The sequence below is a fragment of the Melopsittacus undulatus genome, chromosome 1, assembly GCF_012275295.1.
Source record: "Melopsittacus undulatus isolate bMelUnd1 chromosome 1, bMelUnd1.mat.Z, whole genome shotgun sequence".
Taxonomy (NCBI): domain Eukaryota; kingdom Metazoa; phylum Chordata; class Aves; order Psittaciformes; family Psittaculidae; genus Melopsittacus; species Melopsittacus undulatus.
In genome coordinates this window covers 70,985,618-71,011,902 of record NC_047527.1, presented here as the reverse complement: position 1 = coordinate 71,011,902, position 26,285 = coordinate 70,985,618, and the positions used below count along the sequence as shown (strand labels likewise).

General features: G+C 38.8%; 1 protein-coding gene across 2 annotated transcripts in view; it reads right to left on the bottom strand.

The window, feature by feature from the left end:
- Positions 1 to 16,315, bottom strand: part of DDC (dopa decarboxylase) — a 64,207-nt gene extending 47,892 nt beyond the window's left edge. The window contains exons 1-3 of one of the 2 annotated variants that reach the window (XM_034068209.1): positions 16,255 to 16,315; positions 12,308 to 12,449; positions 2,386 to 2,615 (exon numbers count right to left, since the gene is read on the bottom strand). In XM_034068209.1, coding sequence (XP_033924100.1) covers positions 2,386 to 2,586 — 201 coding nt within the window. In that variant the 5' untranslated portion in view covers positions 2,587 to 2,615; positions 12,308 to 12,449; positions 16,255 to 16,315. Of the gene's footprint in view, positions 1 to 2,385; positions 2,616 to 5,841; positions 5,871 to 12,307; positions 12,450 to 16,254 lie in introns of those variants that run through there. The other variant, XM_031052958.2, reaches the window with a different exon arrangement.
- Positions 16,316 to 26,285: the final 9,970 nt, after the last annotated feature.

The following is a 26,285-nucleotide window of genomic DNA, read 5'->3' as shown; positions in this document are numbered from 1 at the left end:
CATACAGCACCATCATTTTCACACTTCAATTTCTGTGAACACAGCCAACAGAAGTAACAGCTTGTCCAGCACTATGCATAGAAGAGGTCCAGAAACTCTATTAAGACCAGTGTAAGTGGGCCCCACAGTGGTTGTGACACTCCATAAGGTACAGTCTCCAGCAGCAACTGAACAACTATCCAGGCACATCATAGGTATCAACCCAGACTAAATTCCAGATGGAGTATGCAGCTCTACAGACCTGGGATTGCAGAGATGATGAAGCCTCTTGCCTAGGTTGGGGCAGTGCAAGATAGTCTTTCAGCCTGCAGGAGGTATGCACTAGTGGAGGGTCTGTGTTTTACACAATGTAAGGATGTCTTGTACTGCTGATTGTGCAGTATCAGAGATTAGGGTTAGGGTTAAAAAAGATAAAAAAGATCTTTCCAAGACACTGCACTAAGTATCTCAGATACAAAAGCCTGAACCCCAAAACACAGCAAATGAGGAGCAATCAGATTTTCTGCTTATTGCATTGGGGAATGAAGTCCCATGTTGGTGGAGAGCAGAAGCTTGCAACTACTGGCACTAGAAAGAAAGCTTCTGCTCCACCTGCAGGTCTGCAACTACAGAAGTTCAGTGTCCTAGTTGCAGATGGGCTAGAGGCACGGCTGTGTGTAGTGGAGCACCAGAGCAACCTGAGTGTTGACCCTAGTGTTGATAACAGGAATTTAGGTTTTAAGACTCAGCAGAGAGATTGTGAAGACTTGATCCTTGGAGATACTTAACACTCAATTAGACATCGTCCTGAGCAGCCTGCTCTAACTCTAAGCAGTGGAGATGGACTAAATGATCTCTAGAGGTGCCATATAACCTCTACTATACTATGACTTTATGATTCTATGCTCATGTGAGTCTTCACTATTTAGTATGAACATAGGCAGAACCAGAATTAATGTAAGAATTGGGATTTATGTACTTGCGCTCTTTGTGTCAAAAACACTAACATTTCACACCAGAGGAAAGTTTTGGATAGAACATTTCTTCTTCAGTATGTATCAACTTGTAAATTTACTTGCAGGGCATGTAAATATCAAGAAAAAAAAATCAATTTAAAGAGGAAATATGACACATTGATGGCCTAATTGGAATTCGATGTCTCACTTTCTATTCTCATATGACTCATCTATTTTAATTTGCTATTATTTTCTTGAATGCTCTTACTTGTTTAAAGCAAAGTGTTTTCTGTTCTACACCACAGACAAAATAATTGTTTAGTGTTTTTATCCAATGAAAAAGAAAAGGCAATCACATTTAAGAGCAGCAATTAAAGTATCTGCATGCATTGGACACAATTCACCTGTCTAATTAATTCTGTTGGATTTAAGACTTCACCCACAAATCTTTGAGAAGAGTGGAGAAATTTTCATTAACTTCAGTGGAGTTTTTGCCTGTGAAAGGACAGCAGGGCTGGCTCCAAGGGAAACAAGATAAAGTCATATTGAATATCAAATATTTACATTGGTCAATGAAAAGGAATTGGTATTATAGTACATTGACTAAACACATTTGCAGAGCAGTGGTTCTAGTCACATCACAATCACATCACCTAGCTACATCCAGATGAACAACCCAAAGCTGTTACTGCAGAGATCCAAAAGAGAGATTCCTCTTTAACATTTACTAATAAGCCTGTCCTCTTCAAGCTATTTAGAGGCCTTAAAAGACAAGCATATATTTAAAATAAAAAAGGTATACAAGGAGTGGAAAACCAAGAAAGATCCAAAACTGGACAAATGCTAGATACTTTGTTCTGCATTTTCTGTCTAACACTGATCTATCCAAGGACTAATATTTAGGTAGTGGCCATCTAACTTAAAAGCTACTAGAAGTTGACATTTAGGAGAGTAAGTCAACAGAAAAGTATCAAGAAGAATCCTTTCTAATCAGCCCTATAATAAAAGGAAGTCTCCTAAGAGAATTTTAACATTTAAAGATCAGCTTGAAGGAACACTTTAGACACAGCAAACTAATAAAAAAAAGCATCTTATAAAATATTTACTGTACTTTCACGTAGCAAAAATATCACATGAAATTGAAAGTTATGAAGCTTTGCCTTAACCAGTTCAAGGAGAGGAAAGGGGATTATTTCCAAAAGCAGTCATTGCACAAAGCAAAAGAATGATTTGATTATTTTTAGCAAGAACAGAAAACATTTGTTGTGTAAAGTGTTAGGTCATATTTAACTAGGGATACAAAGCAGAATCTTGCCTTCTAAAAGCCAATCAATGTATATACTTATGTTTGTAAAGTCTAGCTGCACAGCCTTCAATCCACACTTTCCTTAAAGTCTTTGAAAGCCTACATGCAGTATTGAATGTTACACTAGGGATCCATTTTTCTTACCCCTGGCATGATGACCTTCTCAATGTCTTTAAAGATATCCTCAAAGCTCTCAGGATCCTGGGGTGCACTGTCTGCAATGAGGGGCCTTAGATACCCTGGTTCCACATCTGGGAAAACTTGTCTTTTATCTATTGTCTCCAGGTAATCTGCAATATAGTCCACCATCTGCTTCCCTCTCTTGCGGAACTCTGCAGCATCCATGGATATCAGAGTTTAGGACCAGAAAAACCCTAAAAAAAAAAAAAAAGAAAAGTCACCTTTGAAAGAAAATTTTATCAGCTTTAAACCTGTTATTCAGATTTATAGCATGACTCATATGGCCTTTCTGAATAGACCATATGCTCTCATTTCTGCATATTAGGCCAATACCGATACAGTATTGCATTCTGCTTCACACTAGTATCAGCCGAACATTGTATAAAAGTAAATCACACTGTTAAATCTTTGACGCCTAAATCATGATGTAGATTATCTTAACACAGACAGGCTATATATTTAGCACAGAAAAGAAGTAAAGGCGCACCAGTGAAGATTCAGGAATCACAGACTTGCTTAATTCCTGTGTTGTTGGTTGACACAAGGATGTGGCACTGTTAATGTGGCACATTAAGAAGAGGTCTAAGAAAATAGCATGCTGTGTGTCTCTAATATCATCTATAATAATGAGCTATAATAATCACAGTTACCACAGTGATCCATTTTGCTGCCCTGTCATTTTATCTACTTCTTACCTCCTGTCTTGACTCAAGACTTAGTTTCCTCACTTTTTCACGGTAAATGCACATGCTGTGTCATTTACAAAATCTTGCTTCATAGCAAGGTTTCAATTACGATACATTTAGATATGATCTGTGCCGTATTTTGCAAGATGTGAGGAAGCTCTCTGGGGCTGTCCCTGTTTTCAAGCTTTTGTGCAGGAGCTCTAAGGGTGCTTTAAGCTAGGCAGAGACTGTGTGACCACACCCAAGATGATACATGGCTCAACACAGATGAGCTGGAGTTTGTCTGCAAAGTGCTGTGTAATCATAATTCATGTTGCTACAATGCCTGCTCCTGCTATCCTGGCCTGCCCAACATTTTAACTGTATATGGCTGTGCATTTTGAGTGCGCAGTAAATACAAGGTTGAGACAACAGTGCCTGAAAAACATCCAAGAGTCTTTATACACTCTGGGTGAGTGATATTGTTCCTTGTGATCTAGTAAGAAAATTGGGAAGTGAAGCAAGGATACACATTGCTACTGTAAACAATTAATACACTTAGTTCACATACCTTCAGATCTTCATTTTTTTTTAATTAAATAATTCTATTAAGCACAATGTGAATATCAGGTAACTAAGAGACAATTTGTCAGATATCAGCTATTCGGTGAAGAATGGTGTTGATTGAAGAATAGGGTGGATTGAAGAATGTGGTTGATTGGAGACTAGGTTGCAAATAAGTAACCTCAAGAACGTTAGGCTTTGTTAGCAACTATAGAGAAAAGGAAATTACTAAAATAAGCTTTGCCAGAACTGCCTGGTGGTTACTGATATGACTGATATGACAATGATCCTAAAACAAATGATGAAGAAATAACCACCAGGGGTCTGAAAGCCCACTACCGCGTTTTTGTGTGCATACAAGAGGCATTCTCTAAGAATGTGATGTAATGTATGTAATCTAATGAACATGTATGGTTAAGGACAATATAATCACAGCCTGGTTGATGCCTGGGAGAGACACGCTTGGAGGAGATATTCCCCGTGTCTTCTGGTGCCGCAAGAAAGAGTACCTGCTTGTCAACTTAAAACTTTGTTGGTGAGTTCCTGGAGATTTCTCTGAATCATTGGATATATATACTGGATCTATATATTTGGATCTATAATGAGGTCATCATTTTGAGAAATGAGAGATCCTTCTGGGGTCCATATTATATTTGAATTAGTACTGTCACATAACAAAGGAAAGACATCATTGATAAACACCATCCTAGAGACATGTCTGCTGCTGCATATAGAGGACCTGGGATTTGTGTGGAGCAGCTGCTGCTGCAGTTTAAAAAGGCAGGGTGCTGCTGTAGGTCATGAACCACTTGGGAAAGCAAGGATCTGAATAGCAGCAACTTCTACCCTCCACCCCCCAGCTCTCCGCCACACACCCCCCACCCCATCCTCACCCCCCTCTGAGAATAGGTGTTATTGTTGCTGTTTTGTTAGAGTTATATTACTCTCTCATAACCATCATGTAAGTGTTAAATGGCTCTCCCTATGCATTTCAGAAAGGGGAATTAGAACCTTTCTCAGATCTTGCTACTAAGTTGCTGAAAACACATTATCAGTAGTCATTAAAGTCCTCAGAGGATTTTGGTGTGCAGTTCTGTGTGTGATCTCCCCTTTAAAAGTCTGTGTTTAAGCAAGCAATTTTGTTTCTACTTCTTTACAATTAAGGTTATAGACAGGATTATTCTATTTCTTCATTACCCCCAAATCTTAGGTGCATTTTCATTTAATACATTTTTGGTGGCAGTTCAAAATTGCAATAAAGTTTCTAAATAAGTCAGCATGAACTGCAGTGATCAATATGCATCTCTGTGACAGCAAGCTAATCACACCCTGAGGCTCTATTCTTTGCTTTAGATATTTTGCCAGAATAAATCTAAATATCATACTGTTTCACTTCTTTTTCAAAATATCTCCAATTTAACTTATGCTATCATTATTTCTTTTAAGCCACTTCATTCATCAGTTCATTGCTATGGTATGGTCTGAAGGACTTGCATGTGGTAATCTGTTATTTTTCTCTCTGGTTTCATAGATGAAAGCTGTGAAAATAAGAATTTAACTCATGGCTGCCAAATTAATGGAAGTTGCCTGAGACTGAACTGGCTCAGAACTCCCACTAATTTGGTGTTTCTAGCACTACTGTTGCTCACCACTGAGTTACACTTGTTCCTACAGACTTTTACACATGGATCAGTTCAGCTGAATGTCTCATTCAGTGTCAGTGGGTCCAATGAACTGTCAGTATGGTCTCAAGAATATCACTATACTACTCTCTAGCTTTGCCGTGTATCAATCAAATATAGTGAAGAATGGTGTTGATTGAAGAATGGGGTTGATTGGAGAACAGGGTTGCGAATAAGTAACCACAAGAACGTTAGGTTTTGTTAGCAACTACAGAGAAAAGGAAATTACTAAAGATAAGCTTTGCCAGAACCGCCTGGTTGTTACTGATAGAACTGATATGACAATGATCCTAAAACAAATGATGACAAAATAACCACCAGGGTTCCAAAAGCCCACTACCACATTTTTGTATGCATACAGGAGACATTCTCTAAAAGTATGATGTTCATATGTAATCTAATTAATATGTATGTTTAAGGACAATATAATCACAGCATGGTTGATGCTTGGGAGAGACACGCTTGGAGGACTTGTCCCCCATGTCTCCCTGTGCCGCAATAAAGAATACCTGCTTGTCAACTTAAAACTTTGTTGGTGAGTTCCTGGAGATTTCTTTGAATCAGTTTGACACTCCAGATGGAACACTCTCTGCTCAGCTGCAGGACTTGCTGAGGACAGGCCTCCCTAGGGCCCCTGGGACAAATTTCCCCAGAGGGACCCTTCGACTCACTCAGATCACTGCAGGAGCAGACAAGGACCATCACCATCACTGTAAAGGTACTATTTTGAATATTTTATTTTATGGCATTCTGCAAGGCATAGGAGACGTCCTATGCAGGAACACCAATTAGCGTTCCATAAGGCATAGGAGACATCCAATGCAGGAACGTGGTTAATATTCTGTAACGCCTATGCAGGAATAAGAAAGCCTTCTGTAAATCAAGATAGGAGAATCTCATAGGTAAAGGCGTATACCTGGCTGCTAGCATCTGTTTGGTATACAGGTATATGTTCTGAATTGTTCTGTAAGTCACAGGAGATGTCAGATGCAGGAACACGGTTGTATTTTTCTGGTATCTGACCCCATTTCTGAAAACTGGTATTTGATGCTGTGCTTGAGTAATTAATGACCGGTGAACTGTTTTTATCTTTATCGTGCTACTAATTAGTATTGATACACTTGACGTATGTTTTTGCTTTTGTTTTATTGTGCTGCTAATTAGTATTTGTGTATTTGGTGTATGTTTTTTCTTTGTTTTCAAAACTGTGAGCAAGTGAGTGGAATTTTTGGGATCCCATATGTGTGTGTATGAATAGTGTGTATAAAAAATAATGGGAAATAGAGTGGAGAAATAATAGATAAGAGCCCTTTGGGGGGTATTCTGGCTCATTGGAAAGAATTAGGTGGATCCCCAGTGGCTCGGTAAATAAAGATTTTAATTAAATATTGTAACCAGTGGTGGCCATTATATACCCCAGAGGATCAGGGAAAATGACCCAAAGATGGGACTTTGAATTATAATACATTGTTGCAATTAATGTTATTTTGAAGGGAGCAAGGAAAATGTGACGAAGTAATGTATGCAGATATGTTTTTCACATTGAGAAGTTATCCAGAGTGGCAGAAAGAATGTGGAATAGAGCACTACCTGATCCTCTGATTCTAGCCTTAGGAAAGGACAGAAAAAAACTGAAGCCCAACGTAGAAAGATGTTGTTCAGGATGTGACATAGGTGCAATGTGTCTGTTATTGAGAAAAAGGGAGAAAGATAAGATAGAAGATTATGTCTCCCTGAGATTTGTGACACAAAAGCAGTAAGGTCCAGTAAATCCGGTAACCCCTGCTACAAGTTCTCCTGATTCTGATGAGGAGGAAGGAATGAACAGTAATGATAAAAGCAGAAAAGAATTTAAAGGTACCCCAGTTGCTGCTCATGTCCATAGTAAAACAGGACCTGTGACACACGCACCTTTAAGGGAAGCAATGGGATAGGAGGGACGGACCAGGATAAGAGTAAATTTTTCAATGGGAGACTTAGATGCTTTGAAACAGATTGCGCAAAGTTATCAAAATGATCCAATAGGAGCAGCAAAACAAATTGAATTGATTGTCAAAAGTCAGGATCCTGATTGGAGAGATATAGACTTAATATTAGATGCTTTAACTGAAACTGAAAAGCAACTTCGAAAAAACAGCTTGTGCTCAGGTTAATGCCCAAATAATCACTGATGCATTGGCAGGAAGAATGGAAGAACATGTTCCTTTGACTATACCAGACTGGGACTGTGATGATCCAGCAGATTATGCTGCTTTAAAGAGATATCAGAATCTGATTAAATTTGGGCTAGAAAATGTGATAGCAAAAGCTGTAAACTCATTGGTTCTATTGAAATGAAACAAGGACCAAAAGAAACACCAAGCAAATTCCTAGACAAATTGAGAGAAGCAATGCAAAAATATACTACCTTAGACCCTTCTTCTATTGAAGGGAAATTACAGATTTGTAAATTATTTCTGGGGCAAACAACAGAAGATATTAGACGAAAACTTCAGAAATTATCAGGATCTGACAGCTGAAATGTAGAAAAATTAGTAGATCATGCATGGAAAGTTTATAGGAATCGGGAACAATAACAACTGGTATAGTAGCTGCTTTAGGGCATACAGGGACCTGCAGGGGAAGCAGAGAACAGGTCAGAGGACGAGGAATAGCAGTTAGAGGCAGAGGAGAAATGTTCAGTAAAAGGGAAAGAGCAATTTTTTCTCCCAGTATAGAACCTAATCAGTGTCTAAAATGCAAAAAAAATTCGGTCACTGGAAGACAGACTGTCCTCAACAGAAACAACAGGAAACACCGGTGACTGAACTAGAGTTAGATTGACAGGAACCTGGGGAATCTACCCTAGAGGATCCACTGGTTAAATTAAAGCTAGGGGAAGGAAAAAATGAGATAGAATTCTTGATAGATACAGGGGCGACTTATTCAGTACTAAATCAAAATTTAACCCTGGTTGGAAAAGGATTCTTTACAGTTGTGGGAGCTACTAGCCACTGGGAAAAAGCACTTTTTCTGGGACCATTAAAATATAAATTGGGAAAACAGATTGGTGTGCATAAATTCTTATATATGTCAAATTCACCAAAATCCTATTGGGGTGAGACTTATTAAAACATTTGGAGGCAATAATAACATTTAAAGAAGGAGAAATTGAATTGAAGGTAAAAGATGATCAGTTGATTAAAATTCTGAGCTTATCTTTAGTCCAACAGAAAATTAGTGAGAACCTTCCTGAAGTAGAAGTATTTAACCAGGTATATCCAAGGAATACGGCATCTGAAATTCCAGGTAAGGCAAAAAATGCTTTGCCTATGAAAGTAGAAATAAAAAAGGGGGCCCTCCCAGTTAGAATAAAACAATATTCCTTAAAATTGGAGGATCAGAAGGGAATCAAAGAAATCATTGATAATTTTTTAAAATATGGATTATTAATTGAATGTGAATCGGAATATAATACTCCTATCTTGCCAGTAAAGAAATACAATGAGAAAAGTTACAGATTAGTTCAAGATCTCAGAGCAATCAACAAAATTGTGGAGGATATTAATCCAGGAGTAGCTCCATATACTTGACTAAAATGAATAATAATCAGAAGTAGTTTACCATTCTGGACTTAAAGGATGCATTTTTCTGTCTGTCCCTGGCCAAAGAAAGTCAAAATTTATTTGCTTTTGAATGGGAAAGCCCAGCAACAGGAAGAAGGACACAGCTCACTTGGACGGTGTTACCTCAGGGCTTTAAAAACAGCCCAACCATTTTCAGAAATCAATTGGCACAAGAACTAGAATCCTGGGAAGCACCTACCTAGACAGGCACTTATGTGCCAATAAATGTGAATTTATTACAATATGCTGATCACCTGTTAATTGCTACCGAAACTGAGAGAGAATGTGTTCAATGGACTGTAGAATTGTTAAACTTTCTAGGGCTAAATGGATATTGAGTATCTAAACTGAAGGCTCAACTAATTTGAATTTGAGTATCTTATTTAGGATACAAAATAACAGGAGGACAAGGAGAACTTTGAAGCAGCTTGGAAGGAAGCAATCTGCCAAAAACCATGGCCATCCACAGTTAAAGATCTCAGGACATTTCTGGGAATGACAGGATGGTGTCAACTCTGGATCCATGATTATGGTCTTCTGGTAAGACCCTTATATGAGCTGCTAAAAGAAAAACCAACCTTTCTGTAATGGACAGATCAAGCTGAAGAAGCATTTAAAAGTTTAAAGACAGAATTCATGAGATCTCCAGCTCTGGGGCTCTTGGACATAGCTAAGCACTTTTGACTATATTCCTATGAGAAATAGGGAATCGCCTTGGGGGGGGTTGGCTCAAAAATTGGGACCTCATAAAAAAGCAGTGACCTATTTTTCAAAACAACTGGATGAATCAAATAAAGTTTAGCCTGGATGCTTGAGAGCAGTGGCAGCAGTTATCTTAAACATCCAAGAGGCCCCAGAAATTTAAACTGGGACAAAAGATCACCGTGATAGTGTCACACGCGGTCTCAACAGTCCTAGAACAAAAAGGTATACATTGGCTATCACCATCACGTATCTTGAAGTATCAAGCCATCCTGGTAAAACTAGTAATGGCTTGTATAAACATTTAAATAAACATATCATAGGGAGAAATTTGTATACCATAGTCCAATTAGTAACTAAACAATGCCAGCTATGCCTGAAAAATAACCCTACGACTGAAAACAGGAATCAGGCTGGGAGAATTGGAAAAGGAAATTATCCAGGACGACAGTAACAAATAGATTTTTCTGAATTACCTAGGAAAGGAGGTTATTGATGTTTGTTGGCATTGATAGATACTTTTTCAGGGTGGCCAGAAGCATTCCCTTGCAGGGTAAATAACACAAAACAAGTGATTAAGGTGTTATTAAGTGAAATGATACCCCGTTTTGGGATACTAGCAACTATCTCTTCTGACCCTGGTACACATTTCAGTGCAAAATTATTACAAGAAATCAGCAAGAAACTGGAAATAGATTGGCAATTACACATTGCATATAGGCCTCAGGCCAGTGGGCAAGTGGAAAAAATGAATCACTTAATTAAAAAACAGCTTGGGAAGATTTGTCAAGAAACTAAGTTATATTGGTATCAAGCATTACCATTGGCCTTATTAAGACTCAGAACAAAACCTTGGTCAAAGGAAGGAATTAGACCATTTGAGATTCTATATGGAAGGCCATATAAATCTCAATTTAAAGGAGAGAGCCTTCAAGAAGTAGGAGAAGAATACCTTCAACAGCTCTTGGTAAACCTGGGAAAACAGTTAGAAGAAATAAACTGCAGAGTGTTAGGGACCAGGGCTAGAGGTTTAGATTATCCTGTTCATCTTTTTAAGCTAGGAGACTAGGTTAAGAATTTTGCAGGTGATCCCCTAGAAGAGGAGTGGACCATACCAGGTATTACTGACTACCTTTACAGCAGTGAACATAAAGGAACAGCCTGCTTTTATACATTACTGAAGAATCGGAAGGTGCCAGAACCAGAAAAACATCAAAACTGTGAAAAAGTATGGTGCATTGAGTCTTCAGGACCCACACATATGAGACTACATCGATCATAATTTGGACTTGTATAATAATAGGTGTAGAAGCATGGAAACAAAATCTGTATCTGAGATTGACACAAAATGTTACTAGTGTCTTAAACAAGAGTGATTGTTGAATCTGTACTCAGCTACCTAAATAAGGAGACTGGGTATTCCTTTAATTGGCCTCCCTATCCCCTTTAAGACAAATTGGAATAGATTATGGAGAGATCCTGTTTATATTAACAAGACCCATACAAATTTACAGGTTTTAAGGATACAAGCCTCGAATATGTCAAAAGTTAAATGTTAAGCTTTGCCTCCTAACTGGAAAGGGACATGCACACTAGGAGTAGTGGCCCCAAACTGTACAGTAATATACATTCATCCCCCTGGAACCTGGGTTCAGAGTTTCATTAAAAGAATCAAACGAGGGTATAATACTATAGCAGAACAAAACACTGCTTTCCATAGCTTTGTTAGATGGTTTATTCCATCTCTACGTGCTAGTGAATTAGAAAAAGCAATTGTAAATATCTCAGCTGCAATTTAGGAAATGGGAAATTGAACTGCTGATGCTATTCTAGCATTACAAGAAGAGATAAGCAGCATCTCTAAAGTAGTGCTCCAAAATTTAATGGCATTTGATACACTGTTAGCATCCCAAGGAGGAGTTTGTTCTGTAATCAATGATAGCTGTTGTTCCTATACAGATCAAAGTGGAAGAATTACTACTGATCTAAAGGAGATGTGGAAACAAGTTAAAATATTTCACTTTGTGGGGATTTGAGGAAATTTGGGAAAAATTAACATCACGGGTACCCAATCTCTCCTGGTTGAGACAGTTGTTTTTTACTGTATTTGTAATAATAGGAATGGTTGTGATTACATGTATAACAGTCCAATGCTCTTTTGGTGTTGCAAACAGTCCAAGATGAACTATAACGAATGGAAGAGAAACAAAATTAGGCATCAAGTAGAAACAGGAAATACTTCAGGAAACTTTAAATAAAAAATTAAATAACTCAGTTGCAAAAGAATTTGCAATAGGACAAGAAAAGGGGGGATTGAAGAATGGTGTTGATTGAAGAATATGGTGGATTGAAAAATGGGGTTGAAGAACAGGGTTGCAAATAAGTAACCACAAGAATGTTAGGCTTTGTTGGCAACTACAGAGAAAAGGAAATTACTAAGATAAGCTTTGCCAGAACCACCTGGTTGCTACTGATACAACTGATATGACAATGATCCTAAAACAAAGTGATGAAGAAATAACCACCAGGGTTCCGAAAGCCCACTACTGCATTTTTGCGTGCATACAGGAGACATTCTCTAAAAGTATGATGTAATGTATGTAATCTAATGAACATGTATGTTTAAGGACAATATAGTCACAGCCTGGTTGATGCTTGGAAGACACACCTTGGAGGAGTGATCCCCTGTGTCTCCTGGCACCTCAATAGAGAATACCTGCTTGTCAACTTAAAACTTTGTTGGTGAGTTCCTGGAGATTTCTCCAAATCAGTAGGACACAGAAGCTCCTGTGGATCGCTTGGTCTTTTTCCTGAAACATAAATCAAATGGCATAAATGGCACCATGTGTAAGCTCATAAACCCACAGACAAAAATAAATTTACCCTATCATATTACTACAACATAGACGCAATGTTATATCACTTGTGACCTTTTTTTTACCACCAAGATCTTTGTGGATCTGCAATTCTTTCTATTTCAAGTAATACTTGCATTATCTTGTTCCTATATAGTATGCTGATATAATTTATTGTCATTTTTATTAGTAGCAGTTTGGACAATGTCCTTTTTGGATATCAGGGTAATCAAATAAAATTTAGATTTAAACATCATATACACATTCTGTGATTTCAGTTTATGACCATGGCATTGAAAATTTTCAACTCAGTTTGACAAAATACACATTTTAGATAACCAATGAGATCTTATTTGTCATGTGCTAAATATAGGTCTTCCCAAGAAATAGAGGTCCACTGTCTTATCCTAACATTGTTTTGGCTCCACTACTGTAATAAATTATTGCTGCAATAGCATTCTCAAGATTTGGGATGAAGAATTAAATTACACAGGAAACCCACTGTTTTGCATGGGAGATGTAATTAAATCAGGAAGCTTAAACATAAAGAATAGGAGGATAAACAATCCATCACAAATCTGACATAGTGACTGCAGTGTTATAAACTGATATAAACTAGTATCTAGTTAACCACTAATGAGCTTTCACTTCAGTTTGGTCCAATGAAGTACATCACTCTGCTTCACTCTGAGGCAAAGTATTTCATTCTTCTTTCTCCCAAAGACAATACTGAGAAATTAAGATCTATATATTTTTTTTTTCTCTCTATCTCTATATACCTATGGATCATCTTTCCTAAAAGCCCTTACCCAAAAATTTCTTACCTACTGTAACACACATATCTTACTGGGAATTGTGAAGGCAAACTCTTTGCAGGAGCACAGTGGTCATTTAACTTTTTCCTTTCCACCTCCTATTTTATATCTGTTCTCCTGTGAGTGACAAGACAGTTTCATCCCTAGTTTTATTCTCTTCCTCAGCTCTTCGTTATAGATCTGACTGAAAGTATTACTTGCCGTGGAAGACACATCCACTAGACTGAATATCTGACAACTATATGCTTACCAGTTAGTACCTCTAAAAATTCAAATTACATCACCACTCTAAGCAGTACCTAATATTTCTCTCTTCCATCTCTCGCATACATATAAAACACACATACAATGCAACAACACAATATGTACAGACCCTCCCTCTCTGCTGGTATATTCTAAAAATATAAAATGTGATTTTTCTAAGAAGCAAAATACCTCAGGTAATTCAGCCTTTAGGGTCTAAAATGAAAACACTGTTTGACAGCATCATATTTTCTTAAGTGCTAAGTGTTACAATTTGTGTGTACTTGAAATACCCACTTAAGTTGAAGTGATTTAAACTGAAAAATAATGCAGGCCAAGTTTCCAAAACTAAATGGAAATTTCAGTGAAGGCGAGAGTCTCTCTAAAGTAGTTAATAGTGGTCTGTTTTCTTGAAGGCCCATAAAGACTGATAAAGACTCCTTTCTCTCAGGGATCCCACACTTCCCAGGATGAATTACAGCATATCCAACATCTGCCAGCTGAACCCCAACTGGGGAGAGCACAGATTCTCAGAGACACCCACCCTAATTATCAACCTCTATCACTTTGTCACCACACTGTAAATTCACTGACAGCCTCACTCTGATTGATAAAAATCAGTTTCACCAAACAAACCAACCCAAGCCTTCCAGTACCTAAAAAGATCCTACAAGAGTGCTGGAGAGGGACTTTTTACAAGGGCACGTAGTGAAAATGGGGAATAGCCTTAAACTGAAATCAGGTAGATTCTTATTAGATATTAGCAAGAAATTCTTTACTGTTAGGACTGGTGAGGCACTGGCACAGGCTGCCCAAAGAAGTGGAAAATGCTCCATCCCTGAAGTGTTCAAGGCCAAGTTGGATGGGGCTCTGAGCAACCTGGTCTAGTGGAAGCTATCCCTGCCCATGGTGGTTGCGGGGAACTAGATGATCTTAGAAATCCCTTCCAACCCAAACCATTCTATGATTCTATGATATACTATGTATGAGTACTTTTGTTCCCAGCAAGAATCAGTAGATATTGTCACCACTGGATACTTCTTCAGATAAAGTCCTACTTTACTGGAGAAGATCGAGTTATGCTTTTAACTTCAGGTGAAACAAAGAGCAGTCATATTAAACCTTATATGATATCTATGTACCTTCTTCAAATTATTATTATTATTATATATACTCTTTGCTTTTTAATTTTGCTGGATTTTTTCGCAGATATCATATCCTCTGATGCTTTGTTTAAACTGCTCCTACCTTAATGCACTGAAATTAGAACATGGCAACATTTTATTTTAGTGGAGTTACTAAAAACTTGTTAAGTCTTTAGATTGTATATGCAGTATAATGTTCATTTGCAAACCATTTTCTGCTTTATTTGAAACTGAACCATACAATTTACCAGTTTACACACCATTAAGTATCAAATACATTTATAGGTATTTATTCCTACATTATGCAGGAAAATATCAGCTCATTATTTTTGTTAATTTTTTTTGTCTATAATTTTAGAATCTGTTGTTGTTATTCACTAAATATAAATGTAAAAGATATCTAAATGCTACCAGGAAGTTTGTTATGAAGATGAACAAGAGGAAAAAGAACAAATGAGGAGATAAGTATGTTTGACATATTATGGTTTTATGAGCGTCTGTTCTCTAGCTCATCAGAGTAAAATAATATAATAAAATTTTTTAGCAAGTCCTATTATTAAATACAGAAGGAAAAATGCACATTAATAGCACCTTAAACAGAGAGCTGCATTGACTCAAAAGAGGAACAATTATATATCTTTCCAGTAAATGAGACAAATGCACTTTCTATTCTGCCAACTGATTGTTGCAGAATATAATGTAATTTAAATGATTGTGGTGCTACAGTGACACCACTGAAGCCATGAGGACTTTCTGCTTTTGAACCCTTCACTATTGAAGGTTTTTGCAGCTGCTGCTACTGTTAAACTAAACTTTACTATTAGCTGAATAAGGACTGTAGAATGTAAAAACGAATTGGATCTGTACCCTGTACAAGCACCTTTGTGCTTGTGTACTCTGTACCTTTGCACAAGCCAAGAAACGGAACTATATGATCTTCAGGTCCTTTCCAACCCTAACTATACTATGATTCTATGAATTAGGTTTGTATGTTACTGGCCCTACATTTCATTTAAAAATTTAATTTTCCATTTAGAAGTTGCCAATTTTATTCGTTGCTATCACTGGCTCAGAGTCTGCAAACTTAGTAATTTTCCCTTCTGAGGTCTTATTATAGTGATGGGAAGGGGTTATTTCTTGAGGAAAACCTTACCCTAAAAAGTCCTGCACCGAATTTATCTTGAAGATCTTATTATTCAGAATATTTGGCAGAGAATTTCTCAAGCTTTGCTTGGTTATTCAGAACTGTTGCACTTGGAAAGTCAAGACATAAACTTTTGGATATATATGATTCTTCATAATTTTGCATAAGCAGTTGTAGCTGATATACCTCATGCGTAAAAACAAGCAAACACAAAATGACAGGTGGACACTACATTGTGCAAACTAGGTTAAAAAGAAATGCTTTTTGAGTACCCTGAATTATCCCTAAAATAACACAGGCTGTCTGTTTATTAGCTGAGCTTCCACTCTAAGTAACCAATTGTTGCATTAATCCAAATGCACCCACTTGAATTAAAAAACTACAAAGCTTTAAGGTCAAAGAATTTTACTTACAGTGAGTTGGTAAGGTTTTTTCTTCTCCTCTGTCTTTCTCACTGTCTTTCTTTGCTCCTCTGTGACAGCTATAAAGCGCAGAGGATGCAGTTGCCAGCAAATACAGGCAGAGTATCCACGTCCCTTCAGCCTATCACAGCCAAGCACTTTGCATTGAACATGCAGCAGCAGCATCTCCCCCTCCTCCCACACTTCCTCCAAAATACATTGAGCAAAAAACGCTACCTGAAAGGCAGACAGATCTGATTGCAAAACAGCCATTGCTCACGTTAACTGTGAAGTGGTGTGTGTTTCCTTCCACTTAACTCCATTAATGAGTCTGACAGTGAGCATCTGATCATATGCTCCTGGCCTGTGTTACAGACTCCAGGACATTTCTGCTCTGGCTGTTGCTCTAAAAGCAAGTGCTTTGAACCACTTCTGTGAAACATTATTTTCAGGAAAGAAACATAGATATAGTTGAAATACCACTTAAGTGTCTTCAAGCTCTGAACAGGTATACATGTGGGATATGCTGTGTCTAACTTTTTCCAGTTTCATTGTACATATACTTAAAAGCAATAGTAAATGTTCAATATTTCTTTCCCTATTCTTTAAGTTTTATGGGAAGTTCTCTTGCTTATATGAACCCTGATAGCTGCCTGCCATTCTTATTTAGCTCAAGTTTGTTTTAAAAAGACTACCAGCATTTCATCATCCTGAACAGCTTATAGGCAGGTAGTGTGGAAGAGGATCTGGGACATCCACTGCTCCCAGAGTGGTCCCTAATGCACTGCAGTATTACAACCAACCCTTTTGTTAAGGAGGGAAAAGACCTGGTAATAATTGCATTTTATAACAAAATCACTTTTTAAAAAAAAAAAAAAAAAATCTCGGGAAGAAAAAAGGAAATAGGTGTGAGAGACAATGGACAAGGTGGGAAAAGGGAATTAAATGCCCTTCTGAAAGCATATCCCATGTCTCTCTATAATTCTAATGGTACTTCTGGTTCATTCTACTTTTCATAATTATCCTCATCACCTGTTGGCAATACACAAATCTTTGCTTTATAAAAATCTTTCTGTGGTGGACAAAAGCAAGATCATTAAGTTTTCCCTAACAGGCGCTGGCTAAGTCAGACCTGCTGTGGCCCTCCAAATTTGTTCCAGGCCATTCACAGTGCTGGCTCTTTCATAGGGAAGAACTTCTCTTACTGCTGAAACACAGTGAATACAGATCTCCCCTCTACTACCAAACTGTTTGAAAATTCAAGATGCCATTGTGTGAGAAATTACAGATGACCCTAAAGACTAAAGGCCAGGGCTTGTTGGTAAGCAACCAACAGATCACATTATTCACATCTAATGTGAGACAGGCTTCAACATGGTTTTGCCCGTGGAGGCATGTCACCCTGATGATGACATATAACCATACTGTGCTCATGCAGTAATGGTACCAATTCATTACCATTACTGAACTCTGGTTTGCAAACAAGGTGGGAGAGATGTTTGAACAGGAGTCTTCAATGTAGCACCGGAGAATGATGCAGACAATGTATTATCAGTCACTTTGTATTCCCATAGACATAGATCAAAGCAATGGGAGTTAAACAGTTTATACTCACTTTACAATAGTTTTCATCTCTTCCATCATTATACAACGCAGATTAGAAATGAAAAGGCAGATTTCCCAGGCCTTCAGTCCAGCTATAGCTTTACTCCCAGCTTTATATTTCCCTTACCTAAATAGTGTGACACTCATCACATGCTAGCCTTCCAGTGTGGCTTCGCTTATTAAATTGTTCAAGATGTGTTTGTGCTGTAGATCACTGAGCCTAACATTATCTGAACAAACTTGTTCTGAGCTGTAATTTGAAAGGCTCTAAATCACCTTAAATAAATAAATTTAATTATTATCAATATCTTAGATATTGAAAAAATACTTTGAAACAGTTAATTAGGAATGGTACCAGCACAATGTTTAAGGCTATTTTCATCTCTTGGTGTCAACAGAACAGTCAGTGTTGCCTAAGCCTAAGTAAAAACTATCTTGCGTTTTTGTGTTTCTTGCTTAGTATTTGGTTTACTCCTTATTTGTAGTTAGAGGATGCTACTTGGGGACTGCAGGCCTTTTTTTCCCACTTCCCTTGCTGTTGCTCATTCAGGAAAAGAACAGTAGTAGAACATGTCTTTGTCTTTTTTTTTCCCCCAATATATTCTTCCATGAATGTAATAATACCAGTAATGGCAAAGAAAATTGTCTACGAAAAGGAAAAGGAAAGAGAAAAAATCTAGCAATCACTCAGATGTACTGGAATGAAAAGTCATTGTACATTCCATGAACAAGGTCCAAATCTGCATGAGCCATAAAATGAGACAAGACAGAAAAGACTATTTTGGAAGAAATGTGCAACTAACAATTTTCTAGATAAAACAGTGTTCATTTCCTTTGGAAGAGAGTAAGAATTAAATAAAGCCTTCAGACACAAATAGGCAGATTACTTGCATCATATGAGGATAAAACCTAAGTCTCCTGCAGAACATAAGACTTTGCAACAGATTAGCCAGGAGATGAATCTCAGACAGAGCTGACAAACTGGGAAAGTATCTATCTCGTCTTCGATGATATTTAATGTGTGACTTGTTTTCTCTCTTCAGTTCCGTATTGCTGTCTGTGTGAACATGCGAAGGTAAACCAAAGAAGGGTAAAAAGGAACTGCTAACGGAGTGAACATGGACACAGACTCAAACACATGATTTCGGAGGAGTTAATGTACCACTTGCTGGTTTGAGGCAGTCTAAGCACTTCATTCTTACAGAAGCAAGCCTACAGAAAAGAGAGAGGTTGTGATGAACTGGAAAAGTGTCAATAGAAAAACTGACAGGCTGTGAAGAGTCACAGAGACAGTGAGAGCAGGCTGCAATCACAGTAGGCAGGCACTTCCAATACAGAGATAGGAATAGCTTCTGCTGTGAGCTTGAGAAGATGTGCTTACCTAGTGGTGTAGGCACTGTCGTGGCATGCATCCAGCCATATAATGCTCACAGGAAGAATTTTCTCAAACATTGACTATTTGAGCCTCACAGAAGCAGTGGCTGATAGATGAACTGCTATCAGGGCTTAAATGTGCTATTAAGAACTCATCAGAAAAGCAAATTGCAGCAGTTAGTTTACGAACAGAATAGTATGTCCACCGTGTGGGTGAAAAAAATACGTAGATGAGGCATAAGGAACTAGATGGCTTGAGATACAAAGAGAACATAATGCAGTATTTGTTCTTATAAAAGTGACAGTTTTGATCACTGTTTACAAAGATATCAAAGATCACGTAACTCTTGGTCCAGAAAACATTTTGTCATTGGCTGTGATTGATGGCTTGGCTTTGCGAGCGAAGATTTTGAGAAGGGCATTAACCTCACTTACTTCAAGCACGATGACCAAGGATGAGTGGGATATGCAAATCTAGTTTGAAAAGGGTGCTTAGGCAATCAGGGAGTGTCCGACCAGGACAGTCATCTCCTGAGTAATCTTGAGCTACCCATGCGCTGGTCCGCCCGCATGCAAGGTTGGATCTGCAGCTTCCCATGCACCTTGTCACCTACTGATTCGACCCTTACCTGTCCATACCAACAAGTGAGAGCCAAGCCCTTCCAGCCTGCACAGGGGAGTTTTTAGGTGAGGCGCAGCTTGTGCAGAACAGACCCCACCCTTTACACCTGAGGTTTAACTGCCAGCCTAGTGAGCTAGAATGGTGACAGCAAAGTCTGCAGGTCATGAGTTTTGTAAGAGTGTCCTTCTCTTTGATGGAAGACCATACAAGGCTAGAGGAGCTCCATCAGCCCGGGTTTGAAGATAGGAGTTTTCCTTCTCCTGTGTTCTGAGCAAGACTGTCATTTCCTGGGTCAATCTCAAGCGATCGCTATTGCGAGCCCACCGAGGCGCCAGCAGCGCTGTGGTATCGCTACGTCAGGCAGGATTCTAACTTAGAGGCGTTCAGTCATAAGCCCGCAGATGATAGCCTCACGCCAGTGGCTCCTCATCCAAGCGCACATACCAGGGGTATGAACCATGCATTTTCATCAGGACCATGCACTACCATGCACTGCTTGCAATAACTAGAAAGAGCATTTATCACCAATATAAGCCTTGAGTCATTCTTTATGGGATGAGAACAACATTGGAGTCTCCTTATAGAGAGCATGTTGGTGGCAAGATTACAACAGGTATTATGGCAAGGGATCATACTGATGTTTCTTGCCCTTCCTCCCTGACAGCTTTGTTGCAAAGGTCTCTGACTCCTCTTCAGTCCTGTGCTAACATAAGTACCTTTCTGGAAAAGACCAATGACAATTATTGTAAAAGCTATTGAGTATATGGACTTTCTGCAAGAAAGAGAAGCTACTTTACACATATCCCAGACCTAGGGCTCTGGAGAACTGAGTCAGAACTGAATCTTCCACATCCACAGCTCTCCCTGGTCATGGGCACACATTCACAGCTGAAGTGATGAGTAATATTTACTATCATCTGTTGTAGGTTATTTTCTCCATCTCAGAGGTGGCAGTGATATATGTACATGCCTCAACTGCTTGAGTGTAGTGTTTGACTTCTGTCTAGGAAGAGCATTCGTGCTAAGATGAGGCTTTCCTTTGTACCTGTGTGACTAGTATGCCCTGCTCCTGACTCCTGGTAATACAGTTAGCATAACCAAAGCAATTTCCTAAGATAAAAAGCCATAAAATGTAAGCATGTTGATCACGTATCAACTTCTCTCTTTCCCTTTTCAATACCACGGTTGTCACCAAGGTGTGATGAGCCCTGTTGTAGAACAGCCTGATCTCCTGTCAGCATTGTGACAAGACTGTTTGCCCACTGAGCATTGCTGCCAGGATGGGGTGACACCCATTACGGAACAAGGGAGTGTAGCAACACATGAGATATTGTCTATAAAATCAAGCAGATGCAAATTGTGCTTCTGGACAGCAGAATTTGTGATCTGCCAGTGGTCTGGGATGCATCCACTGTTTGTCATCTTCTTCCTCTGAAGATCAAGTGGCTTCTTTCAGGTGAAGTCTAAATTCAGATTATGATTATTATATCACATACTGATTATTAAGAATTTGACCCAAACAGCAGAGGGTCCAGGTGACTAAAAGTCTGGGTAACTAAAGACTCTAGATAATATAGAAAGCTACACTGATTACTAGAAATCTTGCTTAACAAAGTATGATAATTGACAAAATATTTGTATAACAATAAAGTACACTAAATGCTAGAAATTGTAGATAACAAGAAGCTATGCTGATAATTAAGTATTTTATGTAATAATAAAGTTCTAATTGTACTACAGCCCTGTGGCCAGTCCTCATTCCAGCAAAGATCCATAAAGGAACCTGCCTGTCCATGCAGCATTGGGTGACAGAGCCACCAAGTGTTGACACACTCAATTCTGCCAACACCATAAGGGCAATCATCTCCAGCTAGGAGGCAAATCAGCTAGCCAGAAAAGATAACAGCTTCAGCTTCTGCAGGTAGCTTCACCACAGCACAGTTAGCCATATCCCCACCCAGAACTGATTGCCATCTCTTCTACTTATGATACCGTTCACTTCCACAACTCAGATAATCACAACTTCTACATTATCATTAGGAGAGACAGGCTCTCATTTAGACAGGGTTTACATGTGACTGAAGGAAGCAGGCAGTTAAATAAGGATAGCCTGATGCATTCATTATATTTGTGCTCAGAGACCTTAGTTCAAGTTCTTGCTTTCAAGTACAGATGCAATTATTCACCATATGCTGTGCAATTCTGGGTAAGTCCTCAGGGGCAGCTTCCATAAAATATTTTGCTAGGAAGACTTGTTCTCTTACAGCTTATTTTTCTGTGTTACCACATTTGGCTCCAACTCCATTTGGAATCCAAATGGCCTAAATCTAGGCCAGGTTTTTAAGTGGCAGCACCTCCTCACCCACACTGGCAGTGTGTCTTTCAGGGAACTGTGCAGAATGTCAGACTGCAGCATCTGACTTCAGCACACAGAGGTTCAAAATCTGTGCTCTAATTAGAGACAGTTTCAGTAACTTTGAGAAGTTTTGAAATTTCTATTTTTTTTTCTTCCTGCTAACTCTTTTTAGAAGTGTCTCTTTTATTTAGGAGTGATCTTGATTTCTGTAGTCATAAGAGCCATCCCTTCCACCTTTACCACCAGACTAACTTCTGTCAGCAGGAACTGGTTAATGCCTTTTTTTCTCTTCTTCAGTGCTCAGAGAATACTGAATGGAGGAAAAGCATGATGAGGGATGAAGCATCACTACCACACTTTATGATACATACATTGCAAAACAGAATAGAACAAAATATCTTACCTGCTTATAGCTTCTGCTGAATTCTAGGATAGATTTTCAGTTTCTGTCAACAAGACACCAGTCTAAACCTACAGCGAAGTGTGAGATGGAGACAGAATGTGTATGCAGACTGAAGCACCTTTTATTGAGCATCTTGCCATATTTATACAAAACCACACAAGCTGTTTTTAGATCTTTACTATTCAGCTATTGTTGGTTTTGGACTAGCTAAGTTTTCATCAGTTCCAATGCTATAATTAATATTATCTGTTAATCAGCTCATGTCCACCCGTACAGGATATGCTGCATACCAACGTTTGTTATTCACATCTGTGATGCTTTATGGCTGTTCTGGTTAAGTCCCTTACACCTTTGACTGCCTGAGATTTTTGGCAGGTCGCCTGTATTTCCACAATGCTGTCCTGGGTTCAGAAGCAGCAGTAATTTTTCTCCTTCTTAACACCTACTGCAGTGCTGTGGTTTTGACTTTCAGCCTGGGAACAACGCTGATAACACCAATGTTTTTCGTTGTTGCTCAGTAATGTTTAGTCTGACCAAGGACTTTGTGAGTCTCATGCTCTGCAAGGGAGGAGGAGAAACCGGGAGGAAACAGAGACAGGACACCTGACCCAAACTAGCCAAAGAGGTATTCCATACCACAGCATGTCATGCCCACCATATAAACTTGGGGAATTTACCTGGAAGGGCTAGATTACTGCTTGGTCAGGCTGGGTATCGGTCAGCAGGTGGTGGGTGAGCAGTTGTATTCTCTTCCCTCATTGTTTCCCTTATCGTTATTATTATTATTGGTGGTAGCAGTAGTGGTTTGTGTTATACCTTAGTTACTGGACTGTTCTTATCTCAACCTGTGGGACTTACATTCTTTTGATTCTCCCCCCATTCCTCTGGGAGCTGGAGGAGGAAGTGAGGCAGTGAGGGAGAGAGCTGCATGGCTGACTGGGCTTAAACCATGACAATCACACACGTTTTTAGATCTTAACTAGTCAGCTATTGTTGGTATTGTACTAGCTAAGATCTGATCAGTTCCAACACTATAATTAATATTATCTCTGTTTATCAGCTCATGTCCACCCTTACAGGATATGCTGCATTTGTTATTCACATCTGTGATGCTTTCCAGTTACGTCCCTCACACCTTCGACTGCCTGAGATTTTTGGCAGGTCGCCTGTAGTCCCGTAATTCCCCTTTTATGTTTTTAACAACATCATAAACATGATCTGCTTGTGCTTAATTTTGATGGCACGTATTACTTTAAGGCGTGTATTGCTTTAATAGCTATTCCAAAGAGTACTATAAAATTTACTGTAAACAGTAATCTGATATCTAGATATACCCAAGTTGGTAAATTTAACCCAGAAAACATATTTTTAGGATTCATTCATGAAAGATCATCTCTTCAGGTTTCTAGAACTGGTGTTGTTTGTGTTCTCTGGAGGTTTTTTATTGCTCTTGCAGCTGATGTTTGAGAGCATTGATTCCATTATGCAGATTAGTATCAAATGCCTCTTGAATATGTTTTTTAACTATATCCCATCCCTGTATAGACTGATTCCAAGTTAATGAGGTAACACACATATCCTGCTTGTGGAACTCCCAGTCAAATTGTAGAGAAACATGTATACTCAAAGCTTCTTTTTTATCTCCTAACCATAATATTGCAGATTCTAAAGCATCTAAGCGAATCAGTATCTGTTCATCAATGGTGGTTTGAACACTAAGTTCATTAGTGACATTTTGCAAAGCCTGGCTAACAGTGTGAGCTGTTTGTACTGATTCTGTTAATGATGCAATAGCAGTAGATGCAGCAGCTAATAATACGATAGCCGATATTATAGCAAATAAAAGCCAACCTACAAAATGATTAATTCTACACTTTCTGTCTTGAATATCTGTTTTTAACAACTGAACAAAGTGTTCTAAACCTCCTTCACTTTCCCATTCTCGGGTGAGATTCACCAGTAGCTAGGCAGAAGCTCTTCACTTTAAATGTATGATACTAGCATTTTCCGTGACATCAGTAGGAGAAATACATGTCTTAAAATAATTTTTTCTGCTTTTATTTCATAGGTTAACTAATTAATAGTTAAGCCCATTGCAATTCCCAACACATACGGATGTGTAGTACAAATGCATGATTGATTCCAGGAATGAATACGGTGTGTTATTTTAGTACCATTGTGTATTCTAAACAAATCAGCTCTTGTAACATTAATAAAAGCTAGGGCCAATTGCCACATATTAGTTTTAATATTTGAAAGACTGTGAGAGACAGGTAATTGTAATACGGGGCCAGATAGACCCCCATTATGCCAGATTAAAGCATGAAGACTGCCATAGGGCCCAAAGCAGTGACGTCTCCTGCTGCCCAATTTATCATTTGGGGTTTCTCCCCCAAAGAAGGTTTACATTGAACTTGGTGTAATGACTTATATACTTTCAGGGAACAAACAGGCAAGGATGGCTGTCTTGTATAATTAGCATAACCACCCACTATTCCAGGCAGCATTGTTTCAGTAAAATTAGTCTGATTTGAAGTCACTTGAATCCCTATAACATGTGGCATACCAGTGAATCCCAGACACCATTCGAGAGCTCTATTTGTTCTATATTTGTTAATGCAAACTGGAGGAGTATCCATATATATTGTAGCATTTTTCAATGTTCTTGTGAGACCTCACTTGGAGTATTGTGTGCAGTTCTGGTGTCCTCAACATAAAAAGGACATGGAACTGTTGGAACAAGTCCAGAGGAGGGCCATGAGGATGATCAGGGGACTGGAGCACCTCCCATATGAAGACAGGCTGAGAAAGTTGGGGCTGTTCAGCCTGGAGAAGAAAAGGCTGCATGGAGACCTCCTAGCAGCCTTCCAGTATCTGAAGGGGGCCTACAGGGATGCTGGGGAGGGACTATTCATTAGGGACTGTAGTGATAGGACAAGGGGTAATGGGTTGAAACTTAAACAGCAGAGGTTTAGACTGGATATAAGGAAGACATTCTTTACTGTTAGGGTGGTGAGGTACTGGAATGGGTTGCCCAGGGAGGCAGTGAATGCTCCATCCCTGGCAGTGTTCAAGACCAGGTTGGATGAAGCCTTGGGTAATATGGTTTAGTGTGAGGTGTCCCTGCCCATGGCAGGGGGGTTGGAACTGGATGATCTTGAGGTCCTTTCCAATCCTAACTATTCTATGATTCTATGAATGTTACATTGTCACTTAAATCACTAGGATTGGGTGGAATCAATTTTCCACCAAGTCATGTTGTTTCTGCGTTTGAAATTGGTGTTTCCCCATCCCACCATGTAACAGGTTGGAATAATGGGAGATTTAAAAAATATGCCCATTATACTTGTCCATTACCCATGGTCACACATAGTAGAACGGATATTACAAAGATTTCTGTCATTGTCGTTTCTTTATGTTGTTGAGTTCTGGGGCTTTACATGTTTCACTGGCAGCCGGTATGATCCTGTTGATAGCTGTACACAGCCGTATCCTCAACCCCACGTCAGCAATGGCACTGGTCCTTTCCACTCGTTATCATGTAGGTCTTTATATAAAACCGGTGATTTGGGCAAGGAATTGTCCGCCAGACGTAGCAAGCTCTGTACTGCAGAAAGAGAATCAAAACTAGACAAATTTAAAAAATTCAATACGTAACAAGCTTTCTCTGTACATTCTTGTGA